Genomic DNA, 26,898 nt, shown 5'->3' on the forward strand with positions numbered 1-26,898 from the left:
TCAAAGGCAGAGCCCCTGGTTTATTCATCCTGCTGACCAGCTTGTACTCTGGGCAAGATCCGGGGCCACCTGCCCAGAGGGTCTTCCCTGGCCTGGGTCCTACCCCAAAAAGGCACTGTATAACAGGTGAGAGGGTGACGGAGCCTCAGCAATAGCTGCAAACACTGTGCCCCAGTGAAGAAGCCTGAAGGAGCAGGAATGGGGAGTGGGAGTCACCCCATGAGTTTGGAGTGCCACCCTGGCCGCTGAGCATGTTAGCAGCACTGACTGGAGGAATACCACGCTCTACTCAGAGCAGGACCACGTCAGGGTGGCTAGGGCCTCACTTGTCAAAGTGGTCCAGGGGGTAATGCTCCCCGTAGGTCTGCAGATGTCGTGCCAGTGACTCCTGTTGTCTGCGGAGCTGGGCAGGCATCTCCTGGTACACGTCAGAGAACAGCAGGTTTGGGTTGGGCTTTAGCTTCCGCTCGGCCTGTTCAAAGGCTTCCATCACCTGGGAGACACAGAAGGGTAAGAAGTGGCTGTCCCCTTCTCCCTGCCCTCCTCCAAGGTCCAACCATTCCCCTTTGAGGCCTCAGCCTAGGATTAGCTAACTCTCCAGAAGCCCAGTTCTGGACTGCAAGGACCTGGAACTACAATGGAGGGAACAGGAGTAGAGGCTCAGGGTGCAGAGACAGGAAGGACTCCTCCTCAGGATGATGCAGTCAGGGCTGAGCCAGTACCCACAGTGCAGCCTGCGGCTAGACCATCCTGCCCTTAGCCCACAAAGGATGGACACTAGCTCCGGCTACAGCTCAGGCGAGGCTCCCCCACGTCACAAAGACTGAGTTATGAAGCAAATACCCCGGGAACTTAGAGATGAGCCCTGGGTTCTGAAGACTCACTAAGGCCATACGGTCCAGGCAGCTTGGCTCCAGGGGCCATTTATGGGGACTAGTTTGCCTGGGTCAATGCGAGCACCCAGGTCCTGCACTCCCATTCTCCCCGAGTTCTCCCTGTGCAGGAGCCAGTGGAGCACACAACTAGGGGCTCCAGGGGGGGCCTCACCTTCTTTCGTGACTGCTTTCGCCAGGCCTTCTCCTGCTCCTCATCCCACCAGCCCTGGTTCAGCAGATACTGCCTCAGCCTCGAGATCGGGTGGTCCTGCTTGTCCCAGTAATTGACCTCGTCCACTGAACGGTATGCTGAGCTGTCGTCACTGGTACTGTGGTGTCCAATCCTGCTCAGAGGAGGAGACATGAATCAGCTGGGAGTGGGGCCAGAAAAGAACAGAGCAGTGATGTAAAGCAAGGAATGGAACGCAATACGGGGTGACGAGGCAGTGTTCGGGGGCACTGACAGAGGGCTTGTCAGAGCTGCGGGCTGCAGGGATGAAGTGAGACAGGCAGGCACCTGTAGGTCATGGCCTCAATGAGGAAGGGCTGGTTCTCAGCCACAGCCCGCCGCCGGGCCTCCCTAGTGGCATTGTACACTGCAAACACGTCGTTGCCGTCCACACGGATTGACAGGATGCCATACCCAGGGCCCCGAGCCGCTGCAGGGACAAAGAGGGTTCCAGTCAGGACTCAGGAAGAGGGAAGGAGAACGAAGCGTGCCCCATTAACTGCCTCCTGTACCCTCTCCATCAGACACCACAGGAAGAGAACAGGAGGAAAGCGGGTGGGAGCAGGGCCCTTACCGATGCCGTCCCCACGGTACTGCTCAGAGGTTGGTGTGGAAATGGCATAGCCATTGTTCCGGCAGAAGAAGATGATAGGACATTCCAAGGTGGCTGCAAAGTTGAAGCCGGCATGGGCATCCCCTTCACTGGCTGCCCCCTCGCCAAAGTAGCAGATCACAATCCGGCTGGCATTGGCCCGCTTGGCAGCATAGGCTGCCCCCACCGCTGCATGGAAACATGGATGAGAGGACACAAATAGGAATGAGCAGCCACACAAAGATGCACTCGCGCACACACGCAGCCACACAACCTTAGGCTTGGGAAAGTTGTCACCAGATACCAAGGGCCTGCCCACCACAGCCTTCTCCCTCTCCGCTGACTAGAGTACCATCCTTCCATTTGCACAGGGCAAAATGTGCATCACCCCCGACTCCCATCTGCCATGCTTGCATCTCCCCCACCTTCAAAGGGACAGGCAGATCTGGACCTTGCCCACCAAAGCCAGGTACCAGCACCTCATATCCTAGTTACTAAGCAGCCCACTGCTCCTTGATCTGTCATCCAAAGGAAGCTGAGGGCCTCTTATAGTGTGAGTCTGGCAGACTCTTGCCTAACTCTGGGCTCTCATGCCACTACGGGCCAAAGTCCCTGCAATAAGCAAAGGCCACTAGGCCCCAACTGTTCTGTATCCCCTCCTTTAAGCCCCCTGGTCTGGTCATAACTAAACACATGACTGCCTCCAGGAACCCACACAGCTCCTTCCACACTGCTTCTAGTCTATCATTAAATCACTATGGTGCCTCTGCCACTGCCCCAGCTGACACTGCTCTGTCCTGGCTTTCCTGTCACCTATATGAAGCACTCTAGGTACTGCCTCTTCACTCTCTTCTACCGTTCTCCAACCCAACATTAGCATCAACAGGGCTGCCATTTGTCTCTCTTGTTCAGAAAGCCTAGGGTGACACTTGGCACATGGTGGCCATTCCCTATATCTGCTGACTGAGGGACTCCAGGGAGCCATAATAGAAAATAAGGCCAGTTCAGAGAGGGCCCTGCCACCCACCTCTCCCAGGAGGCCTGCGGACTCACAAGCCACACAGCTACTATGACACACACCTCCCAGACTCTGGGCCCAGGGGGCCACCAAAAAAGCTAATCCTCCGTCTGTGTGTTGTATGGGCACAGGCCGGGCATCCTAGCAGTCTCTGTAGTATGCCAGAAGCCTCAGGACACCTACCGCATGCTCTGGGGAATCTAGCTGGCTCTGAGAACCTAGGTTAGCCAGGGCAGGGTAGAGCTTGGGCTCTGTAGTCATAAGAACCCATGAGTGAGTTCCTGCCCTCCTCCCTACCGCAAGACCCTAGCAAGCCACTTCCTTCTTCACCTTCAATTTCCTGTTCTTTGTAACAGCCATAATAATCCATGCTAGCATATACCCCACAGCAATTGAGTGTCATGAGACAATCTGAGTGTGACAATGAGGTTCCTGGTCCTGCTGGCTTGGAGAGGAGGAGGATCAGATGGAATGGCCCGAGTCTGGGAAGTCCAGTGTAGCCATGATGACTTAGGGCTGCTGAATGGGATGGGACACCATGGAGCCCTCCTCTGAGAGGTTCCTGGAAAGCCCTTGACAAAGGCTAGGCTCTAATGACAGCACCCATCTAGTAGGCTAGCAAAGGCCTGGACCCGCACAGAGAGGTATGTCATAGGTATTGCATGGATGGGCATATGTCCTCACCCTGAGGGATCTGTGTGGCTAGTGGAGAGGAGATGGTGACGAAGTGGCGCTCCTTGCAGCCATAGTGAACGGGCATCTGGCGCCCCTTGCCTGGGTCACTCACGTTGCCATAGCACTGGGCCATGAACAGCTCCAGAGGGTAGTCCCGGTACATGAGCACACCTGGAAGGAGGAGGCAGCTATGAGCCTGTTAGCAGTGTACTGGAAGAGTGTAAGACCCACCCTGTGGGCAGCCGGGAACCAGCCAGAACCTGCCCAGACCTTCCTACCTAGATCAAAGTGGCAGGTCAGGGTGCTAAGACAGCCTGTGAGCCCAGCCCTGAGACTGAGGCAGGAGGATTGCAAGCCTGAGGCTGGCCTAGGCTAAGTAGGTAACAAGATAATGTCTTGAATTAAACAAACAATAATTAAGACCCAGACTGTAGCAGGTAGGCAAACTCAGGGGCTCACAAAGACAGACAGGGGCCACTGATACAGGCTATCTCAGGAGAGACTTAGGTTTGGCCCAGAAAACTCCTCTTGGTAACTGTCAGTAGGGGTAAATGGTTCAGTACATTAGCATCTCCCGACGCTCATCCTTGAATGGGTATAACTGAATTTTTCATATGACAGAGCTACACTGCAAAAAAAATGGCAGGCAAAGTCTTTCTTTTGGCATTTTTAGGTTGTTTTTTGTTTTTTGTTTTTGAGATAGGGTCTCTCTGTATAGTACTAGATGTCCTAGAATTTGCTCGTAGACCAGGCTGGCCTCAAACTCACAGAGATCCGCCTGCCTCTGCCTCCCGAGTGCTGGGATTAAAGGCATGCACCACCATGCACCACCCAGCCTTTTTTCCTTTTTTTAAATAACTCACTGGCCAGGCATGGTGGTGCACGCCTTTAATCCCAGCACACAGGAGGCAGAGGCAGGTAGATCTCAGAGAGTTCAAAGCCAGCCTGGTCTACACACTGACATGCTGTTTCAATAAATATAAAAACTAACTCACTGAATCCCTACATGCTGATCCCTGCTCAGAGATACAGGGTGCCTGCCATCTGTGAAGTCTGGAGTATAGCCCCAGCCCCTGGCATCCATCCCAGCCCTGGCCTGGGAGTATACTGTTCTAGACTCCAAATCCCAGAATGCCAAGTCCTGACCCCCATCCCCCCCGGGGGAGAGTCAGGATCACTCCGAAAGGGTATTTAACTGGGCTCCCAGAGGACAAACACGTGGTTCCGGGTTTGCATGTGCTCCCCACTTTCCTGTCTCCCACCATGTACTCGGCAACCCGAGAGCATTATGTTTAATAAAACAATGGATATTTTAATTTGGTTTGATCTGACCTAATTGGATTTTTTTGCGCCGGCAAAGCTGCCCCTCTTAGGATTTTCTTCCTAACACCATCCACTGACACAACACTGATGGAGGGAAAGTGGCTCTCGTTCCCTTGGTGGCCCTCAGCCCCTCCCTTTTCCTTCTTTTTTACACTGCTAGACATGGAACCCACCCCAGGGAGGCATGCCTGCAAATATTCTACCACTGACACAGTCCCAGCCCAAGACTTTTTTCCTGGTGAAAAACTAAGATTTGTTTCTTGAATTAATGCACCTCCTTTAAGTACAGGCCACCAAGTCACACCTGCACAACAGGAAAAGCCTATCTATTCACAGAAATAAAACCTTTTCTTCAAATAAAAGCCCTGCTGGACCACAAATGACCATCAACGGGGCCCTGTTTGCTAAGTCAGAGGATTGGAGGTATGGTGGTTTGAAAGAAAATGGCACCCACATGGAGTGGCACTATTAGAAGTGTTAGAGTGGCCTTGTTAGAGGAAGTGTGTCAAGGTGGAGGCAGGCTTTGATGTCTCATATATGCTCAAGTCACATCCAGTGTCTCAGTGCACTTCCTACTGTCTGCATATCAACATGTAGGCAGCACCCTATCTGCCTGCACGCTGCCATGCTCCCCACCATGATGATAATGGACTAAATCTCTGAACTGTAAGCCACCCCAATTAAATGTTTTCCTTTATAAGAATTAACATGGCCATGGTGTCTCTTTATAGCAATAGAAACCCTGACTAAGACAGAGGGGTCTGTGACTGCTTCAGAACAAGCTGGGACTCTCTCAGCATCACTGAAAAGGGTTCCAACTCACACCCATACCATAGGGCAGGGCTGTGGGTCATGACGTCCTTTGGTCCCCAGAACCTGAGATCTCACAGAAACAACTGTTAAATGTCTTTCCCAACCCTTTACTGCAGAGTTGTTCTTAATATGAAAAGTTAAAATGGGGCTAAGCATGGTGGCTCACTGCTACTTGGAAAGCAGAGGCAGGCAGATCTCTGTGAGTTCAAGGTCAGCGTGGTCTACAAAGCAAGTTCCAGACCAGCCTTGGCTTCATAGTGAGACATGTTTCTAAACAGAAGAAAGTTAATGGGATCACATGACAAGCAGCTTGGTTTTTTTTTTTTTTTTTTGAGACTGGTTGCACTATGTAGCCCTGGCTCTCCTGGAACTCACTATGTAGATCAGTCTGGCTTCACAGAAATCTACCTGCCTTTACCTCCCAAGTGCTGGGATTAAAGGTGTACCACCACACCCAGCTAGCTGGTCTGGACTTTAGGTTGGTCAGGCTCACTTTAAATTTTTAGCAATCCTCCTGCCTCTGCCTCTGCACATGCCACCATGCCTGGCCTTCATGGTCATCTGTCACATGTCTTTGAATGGGCACTATAAATTTGCAAAGGTCTGGCTACACTTCATAGACAATAATGGAGGAGGAGCTCTGACAGAGGAAGTGTGCCTTGAGACTGGTCCACAAACCCACAAGACACAGGCTCTCGGTTTCTACATGAGAATCACCAAGCAGGAGTGAGAAGAAGTGTTCATACAGAGTCCCAAGCTGGGGAGGAGCTCAGAGGTAAAGTGCCTGCCTGGTGTGTGTGAGGCCCTGGGCTCCATCTCCATCGCCACCAAACACCAACAAAAGAAAACACACAGCCTTGGTTGCACATAGAATCCAGGTGGATCTGACTGCACCAGGGACTACGGGTCCCATGGGAACCTACTGCTTTGCCTTAGCACCTGCTGCTGCTTCACAGTCCTGACCAATTCCCTGTTGCTAGACCAGTTGGGAATGTCCCATATGGTTATGGGAGAGCAGTCAGAAAGACAGAGAGGGCTGTCGCTGGGTCAAATGTGAGCGAAGAGGACTCACTAAGTCCCACCCCTTGGGAGGCAGATGGCCTGGGCCCCCGGGACCTCACTCTGCCCCTGCTGCTTGCTTGCCTGGCTTTCACAATTAACAAGGAATTGCCTCCTCGGCTGGAAGTCACCCAATCCAGGTCATCTCCAGAGTGCCCATGTTCTGCAGCAAGGATTGGACAAGACAAAACTCCAATGCAGTTCCAGAGATCAGTGAGGGCCACCTGCTGCTCTGAGACCTCTCATCTCCCCACATCATAGTAGGCTGTTTTGGGGCCTTCTCTTTTTACGGACCGATTCTTGCTATGTAGCCCAGATTGGCCTCAAACTTGCAGTCTCCCTGCTTCGGCTTTCTGAGGACTGGGATTACTAGCACATGCTACCATGCCAGGTTCCCAGTGAGAAGCAGTTCAACACAATGGGTGGCTGTGAGTTAGGAGATGGGTGGCCTCACTTCTCTCCCTGCATTGCTGCCTCCACACACACAAGAGCTTACAGGTCCCCAGTGCCTTGGAAGTCCTTGCTCAAGATGCCAAGCCCCAACTATCCCAACCCAGAACAAGAGGGGCTGGTCCAGCTGAAGAATGGTGCCCAGCTTATCCAGGGAGGCCTCTGGGCAGTCACACTGGCTACCCCACTTCCGATAAGCTGTCCCTGGGAACAATTCTATTCTAACAAGGTCCTCTAACTCCAGGTGCTCAGCCTATGCCAGGCTCTTTTCAGCAGCCAGCTAGAGCTGCCACCTCCTCATAAACAGGACAGCATGGCTAAGCAAACTGGCCCAAGATGTGGCAGGCCTTCCTAAGCTCAAGATTTGCCCGGCTGGTACTTCCAGGGGAAGCTTCCTGCAGGACCCAAAGCAACCACATCTCCACGCTCAGCAAGCCTCTCACTCAGCCCACACTGGTGTTTAGGGAGGTGCTCTACTGCCAAGAACATCCTGGCTCCAGAGAGGCTCCTGCCTTATTCTCTGCTCCTTCCTTTCACTCTGCATCCATCTGTCTTGCCAAAAATAAGCTCCACACTGCACTCAGGACCTTCCCAAGGAACACAGTACTTCAGGAGAGTCCACAAGTGCCCTGCACTGGATAGGCAGGTGTCCACAGAGTGTGCCTTGCCTCCAGTCAGGCCTGATCCCCAGCAGCCTTCTAGAAGCTTAACTTCAGATACCTCCTCATGGCCACTTTGGAGATGAGGACATGGTGGCTCAGAGAAGACCAATGACTTACCCTTCTCTGCAAGAGACACTGCCTACACTTCTGACTCTGACGGAAGACTAGCTCTTGGACGGGGATTCCAGAAGCAACTACCAGAAAACATACCTGCCTCCCGGTATTGGCCAAACACCAGGTCTGTATGGTCCAGGGCGGCAGCACTTCCCACATGCGTCCCCTCCTCACCATAGTTGGTCATGTAGAAGGAGATCCGGCCCTGGGGATGAAGAGGCCCGGACTTGATTAAGGCAGTCCTTGATAGAGAACCCTGCCTGACTTTTTGTTGTTGTTGTTTTGAGACATGGTCTCTCCATAGCCCTGACTATCCTGAACTCACAATGTAGACCAAGCTGGCCTTGAACTCATAGAGACTCTGCTTCCTGGGTGCTAGAATTAAAGGCGGGCATGCCTAACTTGTACAGATATGCAGCCATCACTGCAGCCATCACTGGACTGGGCTGGGCTGCAGGACCTCCTGCCTCCAGAAGAAACTGAGTGGGAAGTTAAGGCTGAGTGACAAGAGCCCAAAGGAAGGCACAAGTAGTGCCCGGTGTAGAGAGAAACTGCTGCAGTGGCAGAGGCAGGCGGAGTGGAAGGCCTAGACAAAAGGGCAAGCAAAGACACGAGGCCAAAGGGCCATGACATAAAGATGAGGGAGATGATGTGCAAAGGCAGCCCTTGGGCGATGAGGACAAATGCCTGGGCTGTCCTCTAGGACACTCTGCAGGAGCTGCAGCCACCTCTGCAGGGAAGGGATGGAGAACAGGAAAGACTACAGCAACTCAGGAGAGGGGGACCAGGAGGGACAGATGATGACTCCTCAAAAGCCAAGTTAGGGGGCTGGAGAGATGGCTCAGTGGTTAAGAGCACTGCCTGCTCTTCCAAAGGTCCTGAGTTCAATTCCCAGCAACCACATAGTGGCTCACAACCATCTGTAGTGAAATCTGGTACCCTCTTCTGGCCTGCAGGCATACATGCAGACAGAATACTGAGAATACTGTATATATAATAAATAAATCTTTTTAAAAAAGCCGAGTTAGTGCTACTGTGATTGACCCTACAGACCAGCTAGCTTCTCTATCCTGGACCTGGAAAAGACATTGGGGTTCCCAACCCCCCTTGCTAGTGAGAAGTGGTTGGTCAAGGACAGTTTAAACCCCAAGCTTCAATGGAATCTGCCTTATGGGTTAAGGGAGACTCCTGCTGGCACCACCCATGCCTCTACCTTCTTCCTGCCTTGCTCAGAGCCATGATGCCTGGACCTGTGGCAGCCATCCTGTGAGCCTAAGGCAACAGGTACAGAACAAACAGCATTCTGTCCAAAAGATGGAGCAGAGGGACAGGGTGGGTTTCCAACAGGGCTGTGGAGCTGCTATGAAACTCAAGGTGCCAGGAAAGATGAGAAAGGTGGCTGGCAGTGCCTATCACTGAGAAGCAGGTTAGAGGAGGAAGGGACACAGGTCAAGTTTGGGCAGGCTGTCTGCTGTGGGGCATGAGCAGAAATGATGCCAACTGGGTCTAGGGCACCAAGATGGAAGTCAGGCTAGAAAGATGGGGAACTCCTGGTGTATGATGAAATCGAGATCACCTACGATCATGTGGAAACGCTCTTCCTGATTGCCCCTCAGGACCCCCACCTCTGTGGAGTTCAGCACTGCTCCTGGAACCTGGCTTTCCAGCTGCCGGGGAAAGTGGTGAAGAAGGGCTTTTCTCTAAGTGGGGAGCCAATTAAAAGTTAATTGACTTTCTGGTGCCAAGTGGTAGGCGGGTAAGGGATATGGAGGGCCTGCAAGGCTGTCAAGTTCGGCATGTAGAGGAGCCTGAGATGCACCCCCACCTTAGGCTAGTGGCAGAGCCTGTCTACCCAGAGTCCTCCCCACCTCCTATACTGCCACAGGCAGGGGCTGCTCGGATAAAAGGGCTAGTGCCAATCTCCCTGGCAACCAGGAGGGGCTGATGAATGCCCGAGAAAGCTCTACAAAGACATGAGTGAGGAGAGAGATAGGATGGGCCATATTTGGCCTCCCACCTTCCTTCTACTTGCTGCCTGGAATGAGACTCCAACAGCCATCTAGACTGTGAGAATAATAAGAAGACCATGAAGAAAGAGGCCAATACTGCACAGCACAGCAAGCAATGGAAGGAGAAGGAGACAGGACTGCATTGACACTCACCTGCTGCTGGATGAGTTCCAGGCCCCCTAGCCCTAGCTTCTTCTATCCAAGAGGACAAACCTGTCACCTGTAAAGCACTGCTTTGGATTTTGTTTCTTAAGCTTTCCTTTGGAGTGGGGAATTCTACCCCTCGTGCCTAAGCATAATCCTCAAACACTGGCTGTCCTGCGTGTAGTAGGTAAACTACTTTGTGCTGGATAGCTAATTCCTTCCCATCTCAACACTACAGGTTAAAATACCAGCTCTCACTCATGGATTTATGGGGTGATGGTGGATGGGCAGCTCTGAGATGGTGTCTTAACTTTGTAGTTTAGGCTGACCTGGAATTCATGGCTATCCTACCGCCTCATCCTCCCAAGTACTGATATTATAGGCATGTATCACTATGCCTGACTTTTTAAGTATTCTATTCTATTCTTTTATGTACTTACTTATTTGTAGAGCTAATGATGGACCCCAGAGCAAGTCAAGAATTCTACCACTGAGCTCTGTACCCAGCTAACACACAGTGTGGAGACCAGGTCAAAGACAAGAGAAATGTCCTGCCTAAAGTCATGACTGTAACTAGGTACTTCTGGAGCTTTTCTCTGCTGTGCACATGGCAGGTTATTTTTAGTGTTGCTTCCCACACTCATCCAGCACCCCAGAAAACCCCCCACGAACTCTCAGGACACCACAGAATGGATCCCCATGCCACACCCTCCTTGGTGCATTCCTTGTATACAACCACAGGTAGGACCTGAGGTGACCCCACCCTGCTCCAGCCTGTCCCCACGTACCTGCCGTTGGGATTCATAGAGAATTCGGTCCATGGTGTTGAGCAGTGTCATGCTCCTGTATAACTTCAGTACCTCCTCCTGGGGCAGCTGCAGGCAGAGGCAGACAGATAGGGAAAGTTGGGACCAGAGGACTCAGGCAAGGGACCTGGGCATGGGGGCCTGGGACAGGGGAGCAGCCTCACATGGGGGTCTTCGCTGGGGTTGATGATCTGGCCCTGGCGGTCCATGACACGGTAGATGGGGATGCCAGAAATGACATTGGGTTGGATGAACTCAAGCTTGTCTACAAACTCTGCCGAGGCCCCTGGGAACTGGGGCTTGTCGTCCAGGGATGGGAACTGCTGCTGTTGTCTGCTGGGGTGCTGGGAAAAGAAGCAGAGAAGTGCCGCCATCAGGAGCAGTGGAAGCTTCAGCAACCTCAAGCCTCCCTGTTGGCTAGCACTATGGTGGGTAAGGAGCCCAGTTAGTCTCAAACTTGCTTCTTTCTGAGGCTAGCCTTGAAATCCTAATCCTCTTGCCTCCACAAAGTGCTGAGAATATCACCCACCTGGGGCCAACCTGGGCTATAGAGGACTCTTGTTTCAAAATGAAAAACAACACACACACACACACACGCACACACACACACACGCACACACACACACAACAAACAAACTAAATAGTTAGACTGTAAACTGAAGCTATAGAGGAAGGAACAAATCTTCCTGCCTTCCCCAAGCCTGCCCTAGAGCCAAGTTCCAGGAGAGTGCCACCTGCCAGAAAAAGTTGATCACAGCAAAAACCAGACTCAAGACTTCTCTCATCAACACAAGCTCCGGCTATCTGTCCTCAGACTTCCTGGAGGCCAACTCTCTTCCATGTCCATGAAGGAGATAAGATGTGAGCAGCCCAGTCTAGAAGTTACCAGGGTGGGGACTACCCTGAGACACAAAAAGAGGCCCACCTGTCCGGGACCCACATGTATTCCCACATTATCTTCCCTTACTGAAAACCCACCAAAACAAGTCGACCTCAGGGCAAGAGAGAGGATGGTGGAAGGGATAGACTGCCATCTTCCAACAATGCTAGCTTGTTGCTAACTAAACTTTTTTGGGTCATCCTGCCACAGCAGGTAACAGAACCTCAAGAGGCTCCCATCAGAGAAGACTAGGCTGGCAAAGCCATGGAGAAGCCCAAATGCTCAAGAGGTGCTAATGAGCAGGGTGCCAGGCTGAGCTTCACTTCCTCGGGGCATCAGTGAAGATTAAATGCCACTGCCAGGAAAGAGGTGAGCTAGCAGACTTGGGGGTAAACAGCCTGTGCCAGGCCACAAGTCTAAAAACATGCGTCATAAGTGAATGCTTCCAACCTGGCAGGGCCGTGATTCCAACCCCAGAGACCCGAGCCTCAACTGTCACAGCTTGTTCAGTTCCCACACATTTGCGTCTTTGCTCCCCACAGCAGCCAGGCTTCCCTTCAGGTCAGCAGTTGTGGCTTCACATCTAGGGAAGCCACAGAAACAGTGAGTTCTCCTGAAGTTCCATCTCACGTGTGTCCCTCCTTCTTTTTAATTGTAGTGGCCAAGGCGCCGAGGTTCCAGCGGGCAGCAAGTTTCCTGTGCATGAGTATTGGCTTTGTGGCTGTGAGGAAATTACCACTCCCATTGGCAGGGCAGGTTCAGGCTGGCACCACTCAGGCAGACTCTTCCTGCTCCTGTCTGTGCAAGGAGGAAGCAAGCAGCCTCTCCTCACCCTAAGCTCCAGGCACAGCTGGACCCTGATACCTACCTGGAAGGTTCCTTTGTTCTGTCTGTCTCCCCACACACACCACAGGCAGGGGAGGTGTCCGAGATGGCTTACACAACAAGCACTCCATAGTAATTACCCAACACATGGGTTAGTGAGCAGCTGGTCGAGTCAGACAGACCTGGGTTCCACTTTCTGAGTTCACAGTGTGGCTCTCCACAAACACTGAATTTTCTCATGTCTAAAATGCTGCAGAGGGCTGCGTGTAAAGTTCCTAGGGTGATTTACACAGGGGTTCAAGCATAATGTGTGCTTGAAAAGTAGGAGGAAAGCATTGCATAGCGGGGTCGCTAATGCCAGCGCTAGAGAGGAGGAGGGAAGAAGATCGCAGCCCTAAGATCAGCCTGGTTTAGACAAGCTCTCAAAAAAAAAAAAAAGAAAGAAAGACAGGCATGACAGAGCAGGCCTAGAATCTGAGTATTCTCAAGGCTGAGGCAAGAAGATCATGAGTTCAAAGCCAGCCTGGACTACGTAACAAGACACTACCTCAAGAAAAAAAAGTTTTTAATTAAAAACACAAAAGCAGGGCTTCAGATGTAGTTCAGTCTAGCTGAGTAGTGACTCAGTATGTACAACCCTAAATTTCATCCCTAGCAGAACAGTAAGCTATCGTGATGGTACCTCAGGGCTCTAGAGGCAGAGGGCAGGGTCAGTTCAAGGTCACCCTCTGGTATCTAGTTAATTTCAAGCTATCCTGGGATACCTGAGACTATCAAAACGAATAAAAGTTAGATGACACATGCCTAGAACCCCACTGTGGTGGTCTGAATGAGAATGGCCCACACAAACTCACATTTGAAAGCTTAGAAAGTGACATTAGGAGGTGTGGCCTTGTTAGAGAAAGTGTGTCACTGGGGATGGGCTTTGAGGTTTCAAATGCTCAAGCCAGGCCCAGGGTCTCTCTCTTTCTGTTGCCTGTGGAGCCAGATGTAGAATTCTCAGTTCCTTGTTCACCATGCTGCCCACTATGACAATGAACTAAATCTCTGGAACCGTAAGCCAGTCCTAATTAAACTTTATAGGCTTTCCCATGGTCATGGTATCTCTTCACAGCAACAGAAACCCTACCTTAGACACCCACTCAGGAGGCTGAAGCAAGAGAACAATGACTTCACAGCCAACCTGACCTACATACTGAGAACTTTCTCAAAACCAAGTCAACCCCACCAAAGACCCAAAGTTGCAAAGGTAAGAAATCAAGAAAGCCAGAGACCACAGGCACCTTGGGAGGAAGCGGGAGCGAGAAGAACCACTGCACCTGAGGTTGGAGTTTGATACCAGACTCGGGGGAGGAAAGCAGTCGCCTGGCCGTGGTGAGGGTTAGCAGGGCAGAGCTCAGGCTGAAAATGAGCTAGGGTATCCAAGCAAGACACAGTGAGAGATTCAGCGCAGCTATCCAGACATCCAGGTGTGCTTTACACACTGGAGCGGGCCCAGGCCATGCTCGACAACCCCTTTCTAGACCTTGCACCCATGTGTGTTAGCACTGTGCTAATTCTGTGAGTTCCAAAAATGCCCAGTAATGAAGATGCTAGATTATGGGATGGGTGGCAAAATGTTTACAGAGAAGGGATATGACCACATCCAATTTTTGCTTTGCCTTTTCTTGAGGGTGGGGGTAGTTTGGTGGCCAGTAACATAGAATGGCAAAGCTGCTCAGGCTGGGACAAGCCCTGAAGCCACAGGAGCCCCTGCAGAAGTACCCTCACGACCATTCCCGAAGGCCTAAGGCACCTTGGTTAACAGCACAGTCACAAGCAGAGTGCTGCATGACAGAAATTCCCTGAGCCTTTGTTTCTTCCAGTGTACAGTCTCATGGGCTATCATGAGGGTGGCATGAGCTGACAGGTACACATGATTCAGCCTGACACAGAAGGGATGCATGGCAAACATGAGCCACTAACAGGTGTGTTTGATAACCGTTCCTGTCAAACAGGTAGACACAAAGCGTTTGCTCTAACAGAGGCCTGGATGAGAGTTCGCACAGGGTCGGGCAGCAGATGCTGAGGGAAGCAGAGTGTCGTCATAGCTACAACTAACCTGCTGGCTGGAATCCCAGTTCCACCCTTGTCCAACCATATGATAGCAGATGGGAACCCACTGCTCTGAACCAAGCCCCATAAAGAGAAGACTTGTCTTAAGGGCGGCAGGGAATAATACACCAATAAAGCCCTTAAAGAAGTGCCACCAAAGCCGGGCGGCGGTGGCGCACGCCTTTAATCCCAGCACTCGGGAGGCAGAGGCAGGCGGATCTCTGAGTTCGAGGCCAGCCTGGTCTACAAGAGCTAGTTCCAGGACAGGCTCTAGAAACTACAGGGAAACCCTGTCTCGAAAAACCAAAAAAAAAAAAAAAAAAAAAAAAAAAGTGCCACCAACCACTCTACCTGGAGTGACAGAAACATTCTCTGAAAAAGGGGAGTTAAGCAAAGCTGCTGGACAGGCAGGGAGAGGCAAGGGGGAGGAAATACTCTGGGCCCGGGGAAGAGCAGACTCCAGAGCCCAGTGTGGTTGCACAGGTATGTCAGGTCAAGCATCAGGAAAGTGAGGCAGGAGGATCTCAATGCAAGGCCAGCCTGGGCTACAAGACAGGACCCTCTCAAAACACAAACCAAACCAAACAAATGAAAAGGCTCTGGGTCTGGCACTCTGGATACTGGAGACCAAGATGACTAAAGCAGGTCAATAAGAGCCAAATGCGGGGCTGGAGCAATGGCTCAGATGTTAAGGGCACTCACTGCCTTTCCAGAGGGCAGGGTTTGATTCCTAGCACGCATGTCAGCTGACTCACACTGCCTGTAACTCCAGCTTCAGAGGATCCCACACTCTCTTCTAGTCTTCACAGACACCTACACAAATGTACACACACACACACACACACACACAAATAAAATAAATCTTAAAAGACAAAAAAAAAAGCCAGCAGTGTGCACACCATTAGTCCCAGCACTAATGGAGGCAGGGGCAGGCAGATCTCTGAGTTCAAGGCCAGCCTGGTCTACAGAGTGAGTTCCAGGACAGCCAGAGCTACACAGAGAAACCCTGTCTTGGGAAAACCAAAAACAAACAGAAAAAGAACCAACTATGAAACTAAGCGCCATTTGAAAACTTTATTCTGTATTTACTGAACCCCACCTCCTGGTGAGGTACCTCCATCAAATAAGGTGGAATTTGAGGCTCATGGGACTAAGCAACTTGTCCAAAGCCACACAGTTGACAAGCGGTGCGGTTGGCATGTGCAGAACTGCCTGACCATAGACAGCAGGGTTTAGAACAGTGTATCATCTGGGGTGGGCCTGCTAACTTTACCTTTCCTCTGTGGAAGAAGGGCAAAAGCAAACATCCACACCCACTGAGCCTTGAGCCCTGAGGCAAATACAGCAGAGAGCTACAGCTCCCTCTAGGTTAGCCGCTTAGGTTGAAAAGCAATCAGGCTCTCTGGGCCTCAGGGACCCAGCTTTCAACTCCAGCCACCCACCTTGGTGCTGCAGGTGTAAATGCCCAAGAGGGCATTTCACTCTTTCCCTGAATCCGTCAACATCAAAGCGGTTACTGTCCCTGGAGAAAAGCAGTGGCTGCCATTTCTAAAATCCTGACTTACTCAGTGCTGGGAATACAGACTAAGTGCCCCTTAAGAACTTCCTCTCTCTTGGGGCTGGACAGAGGGCCCAGAAGATAAAAGCTCTTGCTGCTCTTTCAGAGGACCTAAATTCAGTTCCCAGCACCTGAAAGAAAAAAAGCCAGGTATGCTGCACACTTTTAATCCTCACTCAGGAAGCAGGGGCAGGAGGACTGCATGCCAAGACCCCTGGGAAAACAACAAACCCGCTCTTTACCTGGACGAGGCAACCCACACCTGTAATCCCAGCCCTTGGAGGTGAAGGTAGAAGAATCATGGGTTCAAAGCGACCCTCAGCTATGAGAGATTCTGTCTAGAAACCAAAACAAAACTTTTTTAGCCTGTGCCAGCAAGTTCTAAGGGAAGTTTTACTCTGGTTTTATCAATGGATAAACTAGCAAAGTCTGAATAACCAGCAGGTCAGCCAGCCAAAACAGGCTGAAGGGCCCTGATGGTGACCACCAGTTGGTTACCCCTCCACTGTTATGCTCCTCTGTCCCCTACAAGAACCCACTTGATCCTTTGTTCCTTAGACCTGCTTTCTTCAGCCTTGCAATGTCTAACAAACAAAGCTGTTCCATGGGACAACGTCTTCTCTATCCTGGGGTGGAGCTCAGCAGTAGCATACTTGCCCAACACCCTCTATGGTCATGAAACGAAAGCCAGGCATGCTAGTGCACACCAGTAACCCAGTGCTCAGGAGGACATGAAGGTGGGAAGGTGAGAAGTCCAAGGCCAACCAGGTTACAAGAGACCCTGCCTCAAGAAATATTTCATCTGGAAAAGCCATTTCCCAACAAGTCCCATATGATGGACTCAAGTTTAATCTCTAGGACCCCAAAGTTGTTCTCTGACTTCCACAGTGGCAGGAACATGCCAGCTCTTCCTCAAAACGTGTCTTGTTAGGTCAACAAAATTGTACTAAATGTATTTCAAAACAAAATCCGAGTGTGGTGGCGCACACCTTTAATCCCAGCTCTCAAGAGGCAGAGGCAGAGGCAGGAAGGTCTCTGTGAGCTTCAGGCCAGCCTCGTAGTCTACAGAGAAAGTTCGAGACCAGCCAAGGACTACACAGTGAGATGAAGAGTCATAAACAAACAAAAAAGTGCCCAGTGTACATGAAGTACAGGGAGAGGAGGGCGTGTCGGGGCCTGAGCCCAGGAGAAGCAAGTGTCTTGGGCAGACGCTGGTGGGAGGGACAGGACGGGATGAGTGTCCAAGTGCTAAAGACTGGAACATGACTAAGCTTCCTCCCCTTCCTGCCAGCTGGAAGGGAGTGAGGCTTTGGGACCCAGGGCGCCAAACTTTCTATTGCTGGACCTCAGTTTCCTAATTTTTAATGGCAAGGCCCAAGCACTCTGTGTACTGAAATTGTCAGTCACAAAGTATCACATGATATAAAAACCCGGCCAAGTTTCTTAAGACATCAGCCACCCTCAGGGGTGTCCAACCATGAAACACTGTAACATGGAGCTGTGGTCTACAAAGTTTAAGCTTAAAACTTCATCTTGGTTAGTAAAACAGGCACATGTGCGCTTGCGCGCACATACACACACTAACAACCCCCATCTCGTCATGTTTTAGCTAAGTTTATGATTTCATGTCTAGCTGTTTTCACACCATCCTTGGCTATATTTGGTCTCCAGGCCAAAGGGTAAATACAACAGGAGAAAAATCAATAAAAACCGTCTCCTCTTGACCCACAATTGATGGAGGAGGGTCATCTGTCTATGTGTTACTTTCATTGGTTAATAAAGAAACTGCCTTGGCCCTTTAATAGGACAGAAAATTAGGTAGGCGGAGTAGACAGAACAGAATTGTGGGAGAAAGAAAGCAGAGTCAGGCAGAAACTTCAGGCAGACAGCATAGCTCTCTTCACCGAGATGGACGCAGGCTAAGATCCTTCCTGGTAAGCGACCACCTCGTGGTGCTACACAGATTACTAAATATGGGTTAAAGCAAGATGTGAGAATTAGTCAATAAGAGGCTAAAACTAATGGGCCAGGCAGTGTTTAAAAGAATAAAGTTTCCGTGTTATTTTGGGTAAAGCTAGCAGGGTGGCGGAAGGCGACCACCGTTCCTTCTACAGATTGGCGCCTCAACGTCGTAAACTGGATCCATGTAAAACCTGAAAGAGCTTAAAAAGGAGAGAGAGACAGAGTTTAACAGTTTTTGCTGTTTGCTAGGGCGTGCTGTAGAGAGATTTCCTGATTCAGCAATAACGGCAGAAAAAAAGCCACACTAGCCATTTTAAAGCACGGCTTCCTGGACCCTGCTGCTGGTGCAAACTCCGGCTATGGAGCATTTCTGGGCCCACTCAGGGTCAGGAACAAAGTAGCTGAGACCATGCCTGTGGCTCAGCTCTTCCTGCCTGGGTAGGCCGTGGGATCAGGTCTACTAAAAAGTGGCAGTTTTGAAATACCAGTTTCTGGGCTGTGCTGCCTTCGCAATCTCTGTCTGGCTCCTGCGGGAGGCAGAGCTTTTGAATGGAGCATTTGGAGTAAAGTGCTATGATTTGTTTGATGGCAACTAGACTCACTGTGTGCCTAAAAGGGGGGTCATTGCGTGCTGCGGCTCAGAGGCACATGTAGCTCCGCCATGCTAGTGGTGCAATGTGCAAGGATCAGAGGCACAAGCAGCTCAGCCATGTTGGTCTGGCCGTGGCAAGCAGGCAGTACCTACTTTGACCTAGGAATGTCACAGCTTTGATTCTTAAGTGCTTAGTGATTTAAAACTGCAAAGCAAAAATGCTCCTGGATAGTAAAGTATTACAGATTCACAATAGGACAGATTCAGACATAAAAGACCTTTAAATGGGTCACAATGTTGGATGAGTGTACATAGGCTTGGGAGAGAGAAGAAAAAGAATATAGAGAATAAAGTTAATGCCGTAAAAAAAAATGGTAAAGTCTTTAAAGAGACAGAATAAAGTAAAGCGATAGAGTAAAAATAAGCCACGTAAAAATGGAAAATTCACAGAGGGTCTGGATTATGTATTTTATTGTGTTTTCTTTAAAACTTTTGACTGTGAAGGAGCTAAGTACAAAAAAACATTTCATTAAATGGGCTTCTAAGCTGAACCTGCATATATGTTCTAAAGGTATCTTGACTTCAGAATTTGGATCTAAGGATATCATGCTTTGGAAAAGAGTTTCTTCTTTTGTTTCCACAGAGGATGAGACCCTGTGGATTGCTTCTATCCCAATATGGTATGATAGACCATGCCCTCCTGAAAGGTTGCTGTGAACACCTTCAAAAAATTACTTCACTCAACTGCTGACTGAGATGAACCTGGCACACAGGTTACACCATGAAAGACCTAAATAACAGCACCCCCATTCAGCAGGAAGCAGTTTGGAGAGAAATAACTGTGCCCATATTCCCAAATATTGTTTATAAATGTTCTTTTACATTTAAAGGGGGATATGATATAGATATGAATAATTTGTATTAATATGGATTTTGCTTTAGTGATTTAAATTTAAGGTCAATCTTGTTATATGTATATGTATTTCTGATATTAAGGTATTGTGTAGTTCATTTAAAATGTAATGTATAATCAGGAAATATAGGTTGTTAATGAATAATCATCAATAATAGTCAAGCTTGTAGTCATGTTAGATTTTCTAGATGTGCATAGATATATTTCAGATAGGCATTCTTCATATCTTTCAAAGACTACAGAATATGGCATTTAATGTTTTAATAACTTAGGGTTTTTCATGACAATGAGACACATCTGCTCCTGGCAGCACCAGCTACTTCAAGAGGAAGATGGGCATGAAAGAGGCTCCTTATGGAGTTGGTTAGCCATTTGGGCAAGAAACTGCTCTTGCTTGAACTGCTGCATAAACTGGACACAAAGAACCCGCAGAGAGGACTGCTAAACTTGCCTAAAGGTGAGATGGTCTTTTGAGGTTCCCGACTCATGAAAGAGTCTGTGAGACATTCTGCAGGACACAGCAGATAGTTACTGAACTGCCTTTGAAATTTCCTGCTTCATGGAAATGTCTGCTGGATACTAATGGGCCTGTAGGCCGAAGATGGATGCCCCAACGGTACAAAAGAACTTTGGGTGACTGTCCAGGCAGCGAGTTGTCTCTGTCATTTCTAGTGTTTTGAAAGTTGCTTACTTCTTTACTTAGGGAATATTATATCCTTCTGAAGTCTTTGATGGAGTTGAAGAATGGATAGATAATTATAGTTTTCCTTAGTTATGTAAAAGATAAAATAGATATAAATATTGTAACTGTAATTCTTGCTTGATAACTGTTTTGTCATATGTAATTTTACTATGTTAAAGTTAAAGCCTTTCTTTTTTGTTTAAACAGAAAAAGGGGAAATGATGGAGGAGGGTCATCTGTCTATGTGTTACTTTCATTGGTTAATAAAGAAACTGCCTTGGCCCTTTAATAGGACAGAAAATTAGGTAGGCGGAGTAGACAGAACAGAATTGTGGGAGAAAGAAAGCAGAGTCAGGCAGACACCTCAGGCAGACGCCATGCCTCTCCTCTCCAAGACAGATGCAAGTTAAGATCTCTCCTGGTAAGCCACCCCTCGTGGTGCTACACAGATTACTAAATATAGGTTAAAATAAAATGTAAGAATTAGCCAATAAGAGGCTAAAACTAATGGGCCAGGCAGTATTTAATAGAATAGTTTCCGTGTAATTATTTCGGGTGTAAAGCTAGCCGGGTGGCAGGACGCAGCCCGCTGCTCCTTCTACACACAATACCCACTGAGCATGGACACATCACTTAGATAGCCAGGACCATTAGTGATGGCAAGCAGAACCCTGACTCTAACCACCCCCTTATTCCAGTAGGAACTCTGCCACTCCACAAGTGAGGGTCAGAAGAGAGTGGATTTGTCTTATAAGTTTTTAATTTTTTTAAATAATTTACTTTTATTTTATGTGCATTGGTGTTTTGTCTGTATGTGTGTCTGTGTGAGGGTAATATCGAATCCCCTGGAACAGGAGCCACAGACAGCTGCAAGCTGCCATGTGGATGCTGGGAACTGAGCCCAGGTCCTCTGGAAGAGCAGCCAGTGCTCTCAAGCACTGAGCCAGGCCTCCAGCCCCAAGTTTTTAATTCTTTAAATTACATTTTTATGTACTGTGTGTGCATACGTATAGAAGTGTGAGATCACTTGTAGGAGTTGATGCTCTCTCCACCACATGGGTCTTGGAGACAAGTCAAGTCACCAGGCTGACGGCAGATGCCTTATTCTCTGAGCCATTTCAACGCCCTTAAGGGTGAATCTTTCTTTTTTTTTTTTTAACTTTCAGGGTCTTGCCATGTAGACCCAGCTGGCCTGGAGCTCGATGCAACCCTCCTGTCTCTGCTTCCTGAGTTCTGGAATTATAGCCATACACTACCATACCCAGTTGGTGCAGTGCTGTCAACTCAACTCACACCTTTGTGCCCACTGGGCCATCATCCTGCCAAATGAGGAGACCAAGAGAGAGTAGTTAGTTCTTTGCTTTTTGAATGTGTGTGTATGTCTGTATGTCTGTGTGTGTGTGTGTGTGTGTGTGTGGTGTGTGTACGTGAGAGAGAGACATTTCAGTATCCATTTGTCAATTGGTCCCATATCCTAACTCATGTGAATAGAGCATTGATGAACACAGATGTGCAAGCGTCTCTGCAGTAAAATGGCTATCAACCCCCCTCCAAAGCTCAAGGAGCATTGTGAAAGAGGGGAGACAAGAATCATAAGATTGGAGGATAGGAGGCATTGCTGTAAAATTTGTTTCCTTGTGACACAGCTATAGCACACAAAGGTCACAGCAGCTGTGGTTACTTACAAAAGATCTGCACAAGATCCAGGCAGCTAAAAGTTCCAGCAAGTTCGGGGGAGGGGCTCTCAAGACCCCACTACCAGATGAAGAGCTATTAAGTTGCTAGCTTCAGGGGAAGGAAGGCTCATTTTTCTTTAAGCCACTGGCAGTTTCCCCATGCCCCTGCGATGAGTCTACACCTATTCATACATGGCAACATTAGCTGAACTCAGTGGATTAAAAAGCAAACAGACAAGTGAACGCCTTTAATCCCAGCACTCAGAAGGCAAAGGTGGGCAGATTTCTGTGAATGTGAGGCCAACATGGTCTACATAGTGAGTTCCAGGACAGGGTTCTGTAGATAGACGTCGTCTTGGAAGAAGAAAAAAAAAAGACAGATAAACAATTTTAAGCAGAAATGAAGTTGGGAGGGATATGAGAATGTTAAGGGGAACTGGAAGTGGTGGGGAGAGGGTATAATCAAAATATACTATATGCAGGTATGAAATTTTCAAAGAATAAAAATTATTCAAAAAGAACAATAAATCTTCAAGCTGAGCACAGGGGCACACACCTATAATTCCAGAATTTAAGAGCTGACCTAAGAGGACCACCAGGCTGAGACCAGCCTGGATTATAGTACACAAAGGATGACCCTGTCTTAAAAAGAATGAACCCCACAGCCCTCAAGTTGCACTAGCAACATTAAAAGTGTTGGGTAGGCACACATGGCTGGTGGCTATTGGACCAGACGGCACAAATATAAGACAGCCACACTGTCTGGGAAAGCTCTATGGGATAATTTAGGTCTAAAATCTTATTTGGCTACTACGCAAGGCTGTTGCTTCCACTCAAAAAGGTAAAGGGGTGGGCACGGCAGCACAAGCCTACAGTCTGAGTACTCTGAAGGCTGAGGCAGGAGGGCCGAAAGCAAGAGGCTCTTGAGTATGAGCCTGGCCTAGAAAGTCCTAGGTGAGCCAGACTGCACAAGACTAGGCCTTGGGGGGGGGGGGGGGGGAAGGAGCTTTTAAAATCCTAGAACTAGCGAAAGAAAACCAGATAGAGGCAGCATTGTGAGATATGATCAAAGTATACTGTGTGAAAATAAATTTAATAAAAATATAGATTTTAAAAGTCCAGTCTTGGGAGACAGAAGCAGGCAGATCTCTGTGAGTCTGAGGCCGGCCTTATCTACAAGTAATTTCCAGAACAGGACAGCTATGGTTACATAATGAAACCCTGTCTCAAGAAGACGGAGGGGGGAGAGAGAAAGAGGTGGGGGAAGAGAAAGAGAGAGAGAGAGAGAGAGAGAGAGAGAGAGAGAGAGAGAGAGAAAGAGAGAATATAAAGTCAGGCATGATAACAAATGCCTGAAATTCTAACATTTGAGATGTAGAAACAGGAGAATCAAGGGTTCAAGATCCCTCCCCACTCCCTTACTTCACCCCCCCAAAAAGGAAAGAATGAAGAAAAGGGGAAGGATGAAAGAAGAAGGAAGAGAAGAGGGAGGAGCTACCTCGGTAGGTAGAGCACTTCCCTAGTATGTATAAGTCCTGGGCTCAATCCCCAGCACCAGATAAAACCAGGCATGGTGATGAACAATTTTTTAAAGATTTATTTACTTACTTATTTATTTGTTTATTTGTTTGTTTGTTTGTTTATTATGCAGACAGTATTCTTCCCACATGTATGGCTACATGCCAGAAGAGGGCACCAAATCTCATACAGATGGCTGCGAGCCACCATGTGGTTGGTTGCTGGGAATTGAACTCAGGACCTCTGGAAGAGCAGCCAGTGCTCCTGAGTCATCTCTCCAGTCCCTGTGAAGAGTAATTCTAATCTAAACACTAAGATGGAGGCAGGAAGAGCCAAAGTTCAAGGTCATTCTTAGCTACAGAAGGAGCTGGGAGGTCAGCCTGGGCTATATAAAACACTATCAAAAAGGAAAAAAAGGGCAAAAAGTAGAAAAATTTAAATACACAAACCAATGAAAGCTAGAGACTGTTCCCTCCTGCCATTTTCCCCAACTTCCTCTCAAATCATTAAAGAAAAGGGACAACAGAGGCCTGAGCCAGTAGCAAAACAGATTTAACCAACCACAATGACCTTTTCCTAGGTCCTCACTTTTGCTCACCGCTCAGCCTACCTGCCCAGCTAATGACTTCAGGAACTGAAATTAGCTATGAAGGATTTGATTACAAGGGGAAAAAAAAGCCAAAGAGAAGAACAGCACACTGCCCTACCTCACCTGGCTCCCACAGCCTTTCTGTATTTGCTCGCCTCTGCTGACAACCTTGCTAGGTAACCACGCCTCCCTCCTAGCTCACCCTGATCATCTCGGATCCAGTTCCCACCCCGCAGGTCACCCTGTCCTCACCACTAACGTCAGGGCAACATCCCCATTGCCCTTTTGTGCTGGGACCAATTTGCAATGTTTCCACAAACAGGTATTTCCACAACAACCTTATGAAGTGGCCGCTATCAGCACTGTACAGAGAGGTGAAAGTAGCTCCGTGCCAAGGCTGCACAACTGGAAAGAGGCGGAGCAGAGGAGTGAAACACAGGGCTCAGGCTCCAGAACTCAACCGTTTAAGCAGACATGTTTTCACTGGATTGTTACTTCAAAACGCTCTAACCAGGCATGACCAACAAGATCTTTCTTTTTTTGTTTTGTTTTTCCAAGACAGGCTTTGGAGCTAACTCCTGTACACCAGACTGGTCTCGAACTCACAGAGATCCACCTGCCTCTGCCTTGCATGTGCTGGGATTAAAGGTGTGCAACACCACCACCTGGCTAAAATCTTCCCTTTTTTATTTATTTATTATGTATACAATATTCTGTCTGTGTGTATGCCTGAAGGCCAGAAGAGGGTACCAGACCTCATTACAGATGGTTGTGAGCCACCATGGGGTTGCTGGGAATTGAACTCAGGACCTTTGGAAGAGCAGGCAATGCTCTTAACCACTGAGCCATCTCTCCAGCCCCAAATCTTCCCTTTTTTAAGAGACAATCTCACTATGTAGGTCTGGCTAACTGGAACTCTACATAGACCAGGCCAACTTGAAACTCACAGACATCCACCTGCTTCTGCCTCCTAAGTGCTGAGATCAAAAGCATGCATCGCCACACCAGGTCCTCGATTTCTTTTTTCAATCTCTTCAGTTTTTTGAGACAGGGTCTCGTGTGTAATGGTTTAAATAAAACGCCACAGGTCCCCACAGGTCCCTGAGTGGCGGCAGTGGGCAGCAGGCATGAGACCACGGCGGGCCACAGAGGCAGTCAGGTCTCAGGCAGGAGCCCCCAAGCAGCCTACAGGCCATGAGGGCCAGCGGGTCCTAGGCAGGGAGTAGTGTGGCGGATGAGAGATCAAGAGCAGCAAGGCCCAGGCAAGGAGCTGTGTGGCAGGTGAAAGACCCAGACGGATAAGCACGCCATGCAAAGTGAGGTTGAATATTTATTTAGTGGACTATGGAAGGGAAAAAGGAGAAGGGGAAAGAGCAGAGAGGCAGAGAGAGAGAGAGAGAGAGAGAGAGAGAGAGAGAGAGAGAGAGAGGGAGGGAGGGAGGGAGGGAGGGAGGGAGGGAGGGAGGGAGGGAGGGAGGAAGGGAGGGAGGGAGGGAAAGGGGAGGGAGGGAAAAGAGGAGAGGAGCTATGGCAGCAGATACCTCTTTGGGAGAGAGACGGAGAGGGAGGAGATTCAGGCTGGAAGCTGAGACCACCTGGCCTGGGGGCGGCGGGGCCTGTCTCTTAAAAGTACAGGACAGACCATTACATCAAGTATCTCAGACTGACCTCAAATTCCTGACCTTCCTGCCTCTAGCTCCCAAGTGCTGGAATCTGTCTTGTGTCACCACAGCTAGAGCACACAGGGTTAGGAGCTAAATTGTGGATGCTGGCAAGCACTCTGTCGCTAAGCTACATTGCCAGGCCTCAACATCATTTTTGAAAATGTTATCCTGCCCTCAGCAACAATGGATCAAAAGATGACTCTTGAGTATTCTCAAGTGTTTTCAAGGAAAGTGGGCAGCCAAACTTGGTGGCTCACAGCTGTGATCCCAGTACTTGGGAGACTGAGACAGGACTGTCTCCAGTTCGATGCCAGTCTGGGCATCTGAATGAGTTAAAGGCCATCCTGGAGTACTCAGTGAGATGCTGTCTCTAAAAATAACGTGGACAAAGGCTCCTGTCTGGACTTCTAGCTCTTTGTCTTCCTTCATAAAGTCAACAAACACATACTAATCTCCTGTAAACAACACTCATGGAAAAGTCCCCGGCCTTGACTTTTGATCAGGGGACATAAGAGTCAAACCAGTTTCTTGCTCAACTCTCTTTGCAATCGAAATTTAAGTAAAGGAATAAAGAAAGGTAGGACCTGATCCTGTCCCATCTCACTCCCCGACTTTCTCCCTCCGTGCATGCCCACAAGGAGCTGCCTTGCTTTTCCTCTGAAGGGGATCTTCCCTTGAATTTCTCTCCAAGGAATCTCCTGCTCCTTTTCTTTCTGAGTTGGCCCTTCCTTGACAGCCCGCGGTGACCGACACGCACTGTAGAAATAACCTTTACGTTCCTATTCCTCCTCAAGAAAAGCCCCATGGGGCCCAGGTACTCACGAATCTAGCCAAGCCCCGAGCCCCAGGCCACCGCAGCAGCAGGAGCGCAGCCTGACCCAGGCCACCGCTAGGCCTCCAGATCTTGGCCATACACATCGCTACCGCCATCTTGGCTAATAACCACGCCTCCTTTCTCACGGGAGCGAGATGGGCTGACCCATCAGCTGCCTTATTCAAATGGCAACACAACTATGTCAACAAGCTATCTAATGCCAACCACCATGAATGGTAGACGCATACGTAAGTCCATATGTAAGTTCTTATTATATGAAATTGCTCCAGTTTTCTACTTATAGTTGCGCCAGTATCAGGCAGAAAAAGGACAACCTGACTAGAGGCTCACGGGTTTAGGAC

The 26,898-nt window shown here is 49.1% G+C and overlaps 1 protein-coding gene across 1 annotated transcript; it reads right to left on the reverse strand.

Annotated features, from left to right (window-relative positions):
- On the reverse strand, window positions 1-26,701 carry Bckdha (branched chain keto acid dehydrogenase E1 subunit alpha). Its single transcript, XM_038338398.2, has 9 exons — window positions 26,545-26,701; window positions 10,934-11,113; window positions 10,752-10,838; window positions 7,907-8,015; window positions 3,399-3,560; window positions 1,679-1,885; window positions 1,393-1,534; window positions 1,048-1,219; window positions 1-493 (listed from the first exon to the last, which is right to left on the reverse strand). The coding sequence occupies exons 1-9, from the start codon at window positions 26,650-26,652 to the stop codon at window positions 323-325; spliced, it is 1,338 nt and encodes a 445-aa protein (XP_038194326.1). The 5' UTR covers window positions 26,653-26,701; the 3' UTR covers window positions 1-322.
- Window positions 26,702-26,898: the final 197 nt, after the last annotated feature.

The sequence above is a fragment of the Arvicola amphibius genome, chromosome 8 (genome assembly GCF_903992535.2).
Source record: "Arvicola amphibius chromosome 8, mArvAmp1.2, whole genome shotgun sequence".
In the NCBI taxonomy this organism is placed as follows: Eukaryota; Metazoa; Chordata; class Mammalia; order Rodentia; family Cricetidae; genus Arvicola; species Arvicola amphibius.

Bases quoted from the DNA above. Each gene is read 5' to 3' on its own strand.
- Bckdha (XM_038338398.2), bottom strand. From the start codon at position 26,652: ATGGCGGTAGCGATGTGTATGGCCAAGATCTGGAGGCCTAGCGGTGGC. The intron at 11,114-26,544 runs GTGAGTACCTGG...TTCTTTTCCCAG, and splicing joins CTCGGGGCTTGGCTAGATTC to CACCCCAGCAGACAACAGCA. The intron at 1,535-1,678 runs GTAAGGGCCCTG...TTGTCCCTGCAG, and splicing joins GTACCGTGGGGACGGCATCG to CGGCTCGGGGCCCTGGGTAT.